The sequence below is a fragment of the Triticum urartu genome, chromosome 1, assembly GCF_003073215.2.
Source record: "Triticum urartu cultivar G1812 chromosome 1, Tu2.1, whole genome shotgun sequence".
Taxonomy (NCBI): domain Eukaryota; kingdom Viridiplantae; phylum Streptophyta; class Magnoliopsida; order Poales; family Poaceae; genus Triticum; species Triticum urartu.
The window spans coordinates 50,984,054-50,996,206 of NC_053022.1; the positions used below are offsets into that span (position 1 = coordinate 50,984,054).

Genomic DNA, 12,153 nt, shown 5'->3' on the forward strand with positions numbered 1-12,153 from the left:
TTGTTTGGTGGTCCTCTACATGAGAAACAAAAAGTAGTTAACATGTATGGCTGCTTACAAAAAAATGCAAGTGAAGCAAGTTACACAATTATATTTATTACCTCACAGCTAAAATAGCAGCAATGTCATCTAGGTTATCCTTCTTGCATTTATGCCAATGATGCCCATAGTCCTTACAAATAGGGCATAAGTGTTGGCCGCTTTTTCTTTTCTTCTCACTGCAGCCTTTATACCTCTCAGTTTTATGCCTCCCCGCCGTGGATTTTAGTAGTGGTGGAAACATGAAGAATCCATGGTCAGATTTAGGCCATTGGTTCTTGTCAACCATGGCAGGAATTAGTTGGTCATAGGCTGCCCTAAATTTGTCAATGGAGTAATACAAGTCCACATAATTCTGTAAGTGTGCATTGATAAGAGATGTGATAAATGCTAGACCATGCTTGCAAGGAAGGCCAGAAACTTGCCATTGTCTACAAGAACATGTCCTGTCAAGCAAGTTGACCACAAACCTAAAGCCGCTGCCTCCCAATGCTGTCACTTCAGCGACTTCTTCTGAGGCTTTCTACACCTCCAAGTTTATTTTCTAGTCTTTGGCATTCAACTTCTTAATTATGTGGGGAAGAATCAACCCAACCAACTTCCTTGCTACTTTCCTCCTTCGGTCCAACATGCTCATTCTCAGGTACTGGGTTGCGAAGATAATCATCATCATCATCATCTTGTTCTATGTTGTTAGGTTGGCTATGCGCATCACTATGCCACTCCGTTATAGGCTCATATGGTTCCGATGGATCATAATATGCAACAAACATGTGCACAACCTTTGTCTTAGAGTGTTTCTCAAACATCGACACCAATTATTGGTCAGATGTTACTTCATGGTAGATTTTAAGAACATCATCATAATACTGAACATGTGCAACTTCCAAATAACGAGGCGAGTACTGCTCTACGATTGATTCAACCAAGTCCTTATAATTTGTTAAGTCGGAAACAATAACCTTATCAAAACAGAAGCATTTGATATCCTTTCTAGCCTTTTTTGGGTTGCCAAGCAAATTGATTTTCAGCACATAAGTCGAATTTTGATCCATCCTGTAAAAACCAAATAATCTTAATCATGAGTTGCATTTGGGATCCATCTCTAGGTTCAGATTTTGCAGCAAATTATCATCTCTATATGAAACTCCTAAGTAATATGTTGCATTTCGACAAATCTAGAAGAGAGGTGCTGCAAATATGTTGCATTTGGGATCCATCTCTAAGTAATCTTCAAAGCCATCTCTAAGTACTCTGTCAAATTTAAAGAAGAGATGCCTCACCCATCTAGACAAGCCGATGTAGCCGCATCCTCGGTGATACTTGGCCTTGCTCGGTGTTGCGCCCTTTACCGACGCAAGGCTGAGACCGCCGCACAGCCGGCCTCCCCACCATGGCCGCCCTCCACCTCCCCACCATGGCCGCTTTGCCCGTCGTCAGCAGGTTGGCCGCCCCCGCCTCCCCACCATGGTCGCCTCGCCCGTCCTCCAGGGGTTGGCCGCCCCCGCCTCCCCACCATGGCTGCCTCGCCCGTCCTCCAGGAGTTGGCCGCCCCCCGCCTCCCCACCATGGCCGCCTTGCCCGTCCTCCAAGAGTTGGCCGTCCCCTGCCTCCCCACCATGGCCGCCTCGCCCATGGCCCTCGTCCACCTCGCCCTCCTCCATGTGCTGCCGCTGGGTGACTCCTCGCGCCACCGCCGCTGGGTGCCTCGCTCGCGCCGCCGCTGGGTGCCTCGCTCCTCGCTCGTGCCGCCGCTGCGCTATTTAGGTCTCGGGGAGGAGAAGGGGAATCGGGGGCAGAAGGGGGGGGGTTCGTTTTTCTTTTTTTTAGTGTGCTATAAAGAAGGGGTAAAACGACTTTTCCTGTCATAGTTGACGGTGTTAACGACAAAAATCGACGGAAGTGTCATGAAAGGAAGAAAATAAAGTTAGGGTGTCAAAGAAGGAAAAAATAAATTTTTAGGGCCAAAAAAGGAACCAAAATTTAAGAAAGGGCCAAATAAGGAATTCTCTCCAGTTGAAGCCTCGTCCGTCGTCGCTCGTCGTTCCACATTGCCGCCGCCCCATAGGAGCAACGGCGTCCGTGGTTGTCGCCTCCTCGAGTTTCAACTGTAAATGCCGGTGCTGCCGTAGCAATAGTTCCTGCAACATTATATTTATTGCATAAATTCTCTGCAACTTGACATTCATTGCACTGCAAGTTACAAGAATATCTCTAAACGTTCCTGCAACATGATCTCTACTGCAAAAAAAAATCCGCAACCGAATCTCTGTTGCAAATGTTTCTGCAACAAGATCTCTGTTGCAAAGGTTTTCATAACAAAAGTTTTGTTGCAGAAATAGACGATGATGCTCGGCCACTAGATTAAGCCAGGTCTGGCGGCTAACGAGGCAGATCTTTTAAAAGTTTCATCGGCCGACACGTAACACGTCCTTTTCTTAATTGCCTAAGCAAAGCACACATTTTTTTTAGGAAACCTAAGCAAGCATTTAGCTTGGAGATGCCCTTAGCACGTCTAGCATTAATCTTTAGTAAAACCGTCTTGTGATCCACGATCGAGTCCAGAATTGATCCTGAACGTACACGTGCGTGTGATCCGACGGCTCGGGAGGCGACTAATCGCTTGCCGGGATCGGGCGACCGTAGCGTCCTCCTGGAGAAAAAGAAAATCGTCCTCTGGATTTCCAGCAGCTGCCGTCGCAGTTAGGTACTCCGCTCGCGATATCGATCCCCGCCGTCCCCCTTCGTCGGCATCTTCTCCGCCGTCTCTCTTTCTCGTCGACCGACGCGGAACCCTAGATGCGCCGTGCCTCCCCATCGCCGTAGAAGAAGAGAGGAAGAAAGATCCCCTTTTTTCCTTTTCGAACAAACGCAAAGAGTCCAGCGAATTGGGAGGTTGAAGCTCCCTTTGTCAGAACAATCCATCGCGATTTTTCTTCCGCCCAGTCGCCATCAGCTGGTGGTGGTTTGCATCAGGCCGTGACACTTCTGTTTAATCATCATTCTCCTGTCAGGTTATCTGCTGCTTCTTTTGTTTAATCAGTAGTACGTACAGTACCTAGTAAGAATTTTACTGACATTGAGAACTTGTTTGCGGGCAGTGCAGTGCAGGTCAGTGTTGCGGCCTCTAGTTGGGCCAATGTCTACCTTGTCAGCCGCCCCATCGACCGTTCCAGATCAGGTACCTAAAACTAAAAGCCAGCTCTCTTTGGCTCTCCAACCTGCATACTGTCTGCAAGTATCTGAAACTTGAACCATTATGAAAATGGTATGCATCTTGGCTTATGTTTTATACACCGGGGATCCTTCTGTGTATGTTTGTGTAGGATGTAAGATCTGTTGGGGAAGCTTCGTCCCCCCCCCCCCCCCCCCCGGTGACCGTTCAAAAAAAAAAACAAACAGTCGCATTTCGCTTCCAGAAACAGTAGTGGCAAGCCCTCCTGAGAATGCATTATGCACTAAAGTGATGTACATAAAGGGATCAGTTAACAAGATCCCGCATAAAAGAAACAGAAAAAAAATCCCCACAATTTGCAGCAAAGCTAATCCGAAAGATCAAGAGAAAACGAAAGAACTCGTAGATAGTTAAGATCTTGTTGTTATTATCTTTATGCTTAGCCAATTTTTAAGAGTCCTAGCATTCTAGAAGCGACCTTGTTTGGAAGATCCAATTGAGATATCAACACTATTCCGATCTATTGTTGCTCTGCTGCATTTGATCGAAGGTTATTTTTCTGTTCCTTCGTTTCAAATAAACTACTGTAGCACCTAAGGCTAAAGGGTAATAAACTCCTTGGAAAAAGGATACCCTACTGAGTTGCTGATTAGGTCCCAGCAGCCTCTGCTGAATTACATTCAAGCATTCTGCATTCTTTCATGTTGTCTAGCTGTAGCACACTAGAATTTGGTCAGCAGGGTGGCAAATTGGATTGGCATGGTAATTCAATCTCATGCTTCCCCTTTTCAGCCAATGTCACTGCAAACGGACCACGGAACTGCAGCAGTGGAAGCTCTTCATCAAGAAGATAATAGTAAAGGTACCACTGATGGAGCGCCCACGGACGAGTATGACCCGTGGGAACCTCCCCATCCTCCTCCTCACCCCTCATTAGCTGACTTGACGTGTCCTATTCAACATATGAGGCAGGTAAAGTAACTACTCCCTCCTATCCATATTACTAAAGTTGTACTATGTGTGTGTCAATTAATATGGATCGGAGGGAGTAGCACAATTGATATGTATCCCACTTCGTCCCTCTTCTTATTACACTTATTTTTGTGGTGGTTCTTGACTGACAATTCCTTTTTTACAGTACATGCTTCAACTGCAGCGTTTCCTTGCTGATGCCAGAGCTACCAATATAATCGCCCCAGACCGCACTCCCAAGGTATTTTTTAATACTTGTTCATTTTATATGAGTGACTATTGATTGGCATGTAACTAATATTCTTGCCTTTTTCCTGCAAATGTTTTTTCATGCTATCTTGTATGTTGTAACATTGTAAAAAAGTATGTTTTTCATCCCTCAACTATTATCTGATTGTAACTTTCAACCCTAAAGTCTAAACCGCCTCGACGTTGCTCCCTCAACTATCAATAGTGTGCGGTTTTCATCATTAAAGTGGTTCTGTCCAATCCAAAGCAGTTCTCAATGGCGTGGCGCCTACCGGTTGGCCACATCACCCACCAGTTTCCGCCATGCTATCAGTTCCCTTAAAAACAATTCATAAAATTGGTAATAATTTCAATAGATTTTTTAAGAACTCAGAAAACAGGAAATGTTCTAGAGAAAAAAGTTCCGAAAATCACATCTGTTTTTGTATTAAAGAACTTGTAAAAATGTAAAATGCAGGAATAACTCAACTTTATGGAAACAAAAATACTAGGGAGACATCTATTTTCTCTTACAATTTTTTTTGTTTGTCTTAATTTAGTTTTTTATGTTCAAACGTTGAAATAAACAAATGGAATATCATGGAGAAAATTTGTGACATGCTAGACATGTGGGTGCAACTGCAATGTAAGCTACATATTTAGGTGCCATGTAATTCGAAATTGTTCTCGAAACCATTATGAGAGATGAATGTTGCATGGTATTGAACTTTTCATAGTGGAGGGTTCAACTTTGGGTAGTTTAGAAGTTTAGTTCTGAAAGCTACATATGTAATAGTCGAGGGATGAAAACTTGCACATTTTCCTAATCTCAATGGCATCAAAATAGTTGGGGTTCCATATGGTGCATCGGCCAATCAGCGCACCTCGGGTAATAAAATCATCGAGGGCCTCCTCCCACTCCATGTTGCCATCGAGAACACTTGCCAGCATAAGTATCTGGAGGACAACCTATTAGTTGACGAGAACTACAGGAATGGGAATGTTGGGTACATCTACAAGCTCATACAACTGCTTTGCCTGCCTGAGATGGTTCGTGTTAAATCCCTCCTCACAAACTTTGGTTACATGATAGCAATAAAGAAGTTCAGCTCATCCCAGTTATTTAAATCCACCATTCTTAACAGTGTTTAAGAACTGACAATCTGTGATTTTGTATAGTTCAATTTGTGAGATGGACAGTTTACCTTTTTAAAACATCTGATGTATTTATGTCCATAATACAGGAGGCACCGTTTTTCTTTAATCAATGGGAAATGAGTCTAAGTTTCTCTGCAATTATAAGTTTTAAGTTGATTTTGCTTGCTGATAGAGTTTGATGTCAATGTTATGTATACTATAAGCACTTGACGTGAAAGCTGTTCTGTGTTGGTGACTTATGCAGAAGATCTTCTTGGACACCACTAGATTGCTTGCAGCTCACACTGATAATGTAGTCGATGAGCTCTGGAAGTTCATGGAGCATGGGAAGATTGTCCCTGCAGCTATTCTTCTCCTTGCAGCTCAAAGGCGATTTCGTAAGCTCAATGGTTTTGATATGATCAAGAACCGTATTGATGATTCTATATTCTCCCTGATAAGGGAGGGGTGTGGATTGCAAATTGGTAAAAATACCAAGGCAGCAAAGCAGCGGAAGGAGAAGGAAGTACGTTTCTATAATGCGTTGTTCCTTGTTAGGATAATTCTGAAAGCTGGTGAAGCTCTTGATGCATATATTCAAACTCATTCAGAGGTACCACCTTTTCATTTGATGCATATATTTGTTTTTTCTTGTTTTACCGAATCTTAATATTCTAGTATGTTATGGTTTGGCTTTTGAACCTTAAAGTATTGATCGTAGTGAGAAAATATTATATAACAGTTCCCTTGCCGACCATAACGAAAAGAACAGAGTTTTTTCTTTTTGACTTGCAAGGCAGGTGATCTGCCGAACAGAGTTTCTGACTGTTTTTTCTTCTTGTTTTACCAAATCGCCATTGTCATCAGACATCTTTTTTTTCTTGGATTTTTTTGAATTAATTTTTCTTGGATTTTCTCTGCTATGACATCTTTATAATCAATATCTCCTGAAAATGTGCATCATCAGTATTTCCCTAAGTAATAGTACTAAATCGGTTATTCGGGGGAAGCCATAGAGACAACTAGTTCCATATTGTAGTTGGGTACTATTTACTGATTGAAAAAGGTTGTTGTTACTATAATTTATTTATTTATTTTGAGATGCTTGATTTCTTGACAATACCAATCTTACCAAATGTTGGTGTCACCAAAACTCAAGCATGGCCAAAACGCAGCAATTATCAACTTGCATAAGTTGATAGACTGATAAACTAATACAAGACAAGATCAAGCATGGCATCACAACCCAATTAGTAAAAGCCATTCTGATGATCATCCCACTCCCCAACTCATTGGAGGGCTCCTCAACCCATTACTCTCTTCACCACGATGAGCATGATATGAATGATCATCTTCAAAGTCACGATCACCCACATCTTCACCACGCACAGAGATATTTTGATCCAACTCAACTGCTTTTCATGGGCATCCATGTCTAAACATCGACATCCCCATGAGCTCAAACCCTGAAGATTTAATAAGATTACGGATACAGGTGTACTGGCATCTATCTGTAAGCACATTTGAGATCTGTAGTGGTAGACTGGTAATCTAGTGTTTAAGTCTTTGGCACTCCTGGCCATTTGGGTTTATGGAACAGGTTAGAACATAGCACATGAGTTGAGTAGGATTGGACACTTATCAAGTAAATCAAAACAAGTCAAACCTAATTACCTTTGTTACTGGGTTTATAGAATAATATGCAGGCATCTCATCACGAGGTCCATGGAAAAGTTTCAGCAGTTCTCAAAAGTTATGATGTTGGTCCTCTCGGAAAAGATATTTGCATGGAAGCACCTTCAATGGTTCGATTTTTTCATGCCTTGTGCTTCTATGGTTGCTATATCTTGTATCTGTAGACGATTACTTAACAATATTTTGATTCTTTATTTCATATGCTCTTGAAGCTTCCCCTATGACTGTGGAGGGCCGGATGGTGTGTTACATGAACACGGTACGTCTGTGTTTCACAGCCACATGAACATGGTACATCTGTGTTTCACAGCCTGGTATGTTAAAGTTACTTCACAAATTTCGCAAAATTGGCTGCAATAATTCTGTCATGGGAAACAGGGGGCACAGATTTGACCAAGGCAGCTATTGGATCACCTACTCCTCAAGCCAAGGAGAAAAATGTAAGGATATTTGAACTTGAGTTCCTCTCGATTTTTCTATCTCTTATTTTGCTGGATGCTGATTATCATTTTTTTTATGAATTTTGTGTTTTCTGTTTTAATTTCTTTCTGATGTTTACATGCTGAGACTGACAAAATTGTGTTAATATTCATTTGGATGATGAGAGTCACATTCAAGTCTTCAGGCTACATTTTCACGGATAATCCCATATTTTAGTGGTGTGTGTACAAATTCAAGAGTCCTTTGATGGCTAGAGATGAAACTCCTGTTTTAGTTTTTATCAAGAGAACTGATGTTGTGCAAATGATCTTGTATTGTTGTAGTAAAAGTGTATGCATAGGACACACATGCCATTTTTGTTCCTTTTTGTACTCTAAATTACCAACAAAAAAGAAGAAGAGGAAAATCTGGTCTATGGGAGTTTAGGATCTTGGGCTTGTAGTTTGTACAGTCTGCACCTGCTGTTAAGCACACGGTTTTTGCAGACTAAATGGTAAATCAAAGTGCTTAACCTAGATTGTTTTTTATTTGATTGTTCGTGGCTGATGACATAGGAATCCATATGCAGCCTGTTTTGAACCTCAAGTGGGCCTGTACATGTTGTTTGATCACGTTAAAATATGAATGCTCTGTGTGCGTTGTTGACGGTGATATCTTGATTATGTACGTGTTAAACAGGCCACGACGAAGAAACCACGGGTTAGGCACTTGTATGCAAGAGATCAGTTTTTCCCGGTATGAAGATCAGTGTTAACAGCTCGGTTTATTTCGAAGATCTTTCCGCCCTACACACCGAAAAAAGACTTGCCACTGTATACTTGTGATGGGAGCTCGGAGAAGTTGAGAGCTGAAAGGCACTCTCATATTCTTCTTGGCACGTTGGAGAGAAATTACCCGAGAGTGGCAAGTAAGCCGACGCCCGCAAGTAAGTATCAGTCGAGAAGGTTGTTTGGCACTGCTGCGTCGACTGCCCTGAAGATGCTGAAGCGTGTATGAAGACCCGGGCAGGAAGGTATAATATCTTACTAGCATAGCCCGCGCGGCGACACACCGCGCCCGTTGGTACGATGTGTTCATTTCAATTGTGTTTAGTTTTTGCATTAGTCTTATCTATCTCATATAGCAATTATTGTACATAAAATTGTGGATACAGGGAAAATAAGTAGGAAATAAGCTAATTTATTGGCATCATGCATGTTGCTAAACACGGAAACGCATGTTCATACATCTCTGATAGGATCATTTATTCTTGTCGTGGCACGACTCTACTGCAGTAAGATGAAAGAAATATAGATAATTATTGCTAGATTTCATCATCCTAGTGTGGCCTCCTGCAGGATTAGTGCTCGCGATGAAGTGATAAAGAACTTCTGCGAACTGTTGCCTCCGGCCCATAGGCGGCTTGGCACCTGTGTATATAATGATAGGATCTTCACAATGTGGACATGAAAAAGTGTGGATCCGGCGCGCCATGCTCATCATGCACTGCACATGCTATTGCTGGAGCTGGACCTCGCAGTTGTAGCCCCACAGGCCATCTGCTTCGGCGGTCTGGCGGGCATGAAGTCGACTCAACGGGCGCAAACTAGAACAGCTGGCGAGTTGGATGGGTTTAAGGCGCGAGAGAGCTCAAAATCAAGAACATCGACGGATTTACCAACGCCGGCGGCGAGAAGACGTGAGCTATCACGGAATGAAGAGCACTAGGGCCGTGAGCTATCAACCACTAGCTGCAGGCATGCTGGCTTAGACCATACGAAGGCCACCGCGCGCGACCGTAGAAGGTCGAAACGGTGACCCGTCGTGCTCAGGATATCCAATGGAGTTATTATCTTTTAAGATAAGGAATAAAGATTGAAGAGAAATCTGAAAACCGCTGCATGTAGAGAGCCAGTCGGCGCATGCACGTGGTCATATTAGAAAAATCCCATCCCATCGCTCCACATGTTGCGTGCTCCGCTGCTGCAGACAAAGAATAGCACCGCCCAACAAATTGGATGTGTGGTTGACCAGGAACTGCTCGCCACCATAATTGCAAGATCCACCCTAAAGTGCACCTGGCCAGATCCCCACTAATTAATGTGTCATCACCCCATTGGCTATAATATCCCTGCCAAAAACACTCCGAAAAGCCTAAAAAATCCCAGCTAGCAATTTAGAATTGAGAATTTAGAATTAGAATGCAGAATGTCTGAAACTTCTCAACCGGAAACAACTATCAAAAGCTACCTGACAGGGTATACTTCTAGGAATCTGCCTAATCCAGTACCCCGCGGAAATCGACGACGACGTAATCACCGTCACTGCGGCTCAACCAGGATTTGATCGAATACTAAGGAGGCAAATACAACCCTTTAACAGTCGCTACAAGGGCGCTTTCTGGTGATGTCCATGTCGGACTAGCATGAGACAAAAAAATTCGCTCAGTTGAGAAGAAAGATTCACATAACACCTCCCCCAGGACTGCTTTCTCTTCCTTGCTAAGCAAACCCCACCTCTTCCTCTTCAGCCTTTCTCAGGCACGCAACCTCCGCCGTCTCCGGATCGTTCTCCCGCATCCCTCTGCCGCCACTTCTCCTCCCCGTTCCTAGCCAGCCATCCCCTCCTCCTTGACCGCCTCTCTACTCCTCTGAAGATGGAACACGGGCCAGCTGCTACGCCTGAGCTGCCACAAGGTCATCTGGCAGAGGAGGTCCAACGCCGACGAGCCACTCACGCCCGTGTCTGAGGTCTCGGAGGCGCTGGAGTTGCCGGCCTTACTGAGATGGGTCGGCGGGGATGATGGCGTTGGGGTCAGGAGGGAAAGGCCACCGACGAGGATGGCGGCCTGGCAGGGTAAATTCCTCTCCATCTCTCCACAGTGCTGTTTACAGATTTTCTCAAGCGGATGCGCTTCTGTGTGTCCATGTTGTTCCTTGCTAGCTATATCTGTTGGGGAACGTTGCAGAAAACAAAAATTTTCCTACGGTTTTACCAAGATCCATCTATGAGTTCATCTAACAACGAGTGATTGGATTGCATCTACATATCTTTGTAGATCACGCGCGGAAGCGTTCAAAGAACGGGGATGAGGAAGTCGTACTCGACGTGATCCAAATCACCGGAGATCCTAGAGCCGAACGGACGGCACCTCCGTGTTCAACACACGTACGGTCAGCGTGACGTCTCCTTCTTCTTGATCCAGCAAGGAGGAAGGAGAGGTTGAGGAAGATGGCTCCAGCAGTAGCACGACGGCGTGGTGGTGGTGGAGCTACAGTACTCCGGCAGGGCTTCGCCAAGCACTATGGAAGAGGAGGATGTGTTGGAGAGGGAAGGACCAAAGGTGCAAGAAGAAGTCCTCCATCTCCCCACTATATATAGGAGGGCCAAGGGGGGGGCGCCGGCCCTAGGAGATCCAATCTCCTAGGGGGGTGCGGCCAAGGGGAGGGAGGGGGAGATAGGAGGGCCTAGGGGGGGGGGCCGGCCCTAGGAGATCCAATCTCCTAGGGGGGCGGCGGCCAAGGGAGGTTTCCCTCCCCCCCAAGGCACCTAGGGGTGCCTTCCACTTGTGGGACTCTTCCCCTTTGGAAACCCTAGGCGCATGGGCCCCTTGGGGCTGGTGCCCTTGGCCCATGGCCAAGGCGCACCCCTACAGCCCATGTGGCCCCCCGGGGCAGGTGGCCCCACCCGGTGGACCCCCGGGACCCTTCCGGTGGTCCCGGTACAATACCGGTGACCCGAAACTTGTCCCGATGGCCGAAATAGCACTTCCTATATATAATTCTTTACCTCCGGACCATTCCGAACTCCTCGTGACGTCCGGGATCTCATCCGGGACTCCGAACAACTTTCGGGTTACTGCATACTACATATCCTACAACCCTAGCGTCACCGAACCTTAAGTGTGTAGACCCTACGGGTTCGGGAGACATGTAGACATGACCGAGACGACTCTCCGGTCAATAACCAACAGCGGGATCTGGATACCCATGTTGGCTCCCACATGCTCCTCGATGATCTCATCGGATGAACCACGATGTCGAGGATTCAAGCAACCCCGTATACAATTCCCTTTGTCAATCGGTATGTTACTTGCCCGAGATTCGATCGTCGGTATCCCAATACCTCGTTCAATCTCGTTACCGGCAAGTCACTTTACTCGTACCGTAATGCATGATCCCGTGACCAGACACTTGGTCACTTTGAGCTCATTATGATGATGCATTACCGAGTGGGCCCAGTGATACCTCTCCGTCATACGGAGTGACAAATCCCAGTCTTGATCCGTGTCAACCCAACAGACACTTTCGGAGATACCCGTAGTATACCTTTATAGTCACCCAGTTACGTTGTGACGTTTGGTACACCCAAAGCACTCCTACGGTATCCGGGAGTTACACGATCTCATGGTCTAAGGAAAAGATACTTGATATTGGAAAACTCTAGCAAACGAACTACATGATCTTGTGCTATGTTTAGGATTGGGT

The 12,153-nt window shown here is 45.0% G+C and overlaps 1 protein-coding gene and 1 pseudogene across 1 annotated transcript in view; both read left to right on the top strand.

Moving 5' to 3' along the window:
* The window catches only part of LOC125532696 (protein IQ-DOMAIN 2-like), a 4,502-nt gene extending 4,152 nt beyond the window's left edge, over positions 1–350 (top strand). Inside the window, exon 6 of the mRNA XM_048696652.1 lies at positions 225–350. Within this exon, the coding sequence (XP_048552609.1) occupies positions 225–350 (126 nt within the window). The remainder of the gene's footprint in view (positions 1–224) is intronic.
* Positions 351–1,556: 1,206 nt separating this feature from the next.
* LOC125532697 lies at positions 1,557–8,683 on the top strand (annotated as a pseudogene).
* The last annotated feature ends 3,470 nt before the right edge of the window (positions 8,684–12,153 follow it).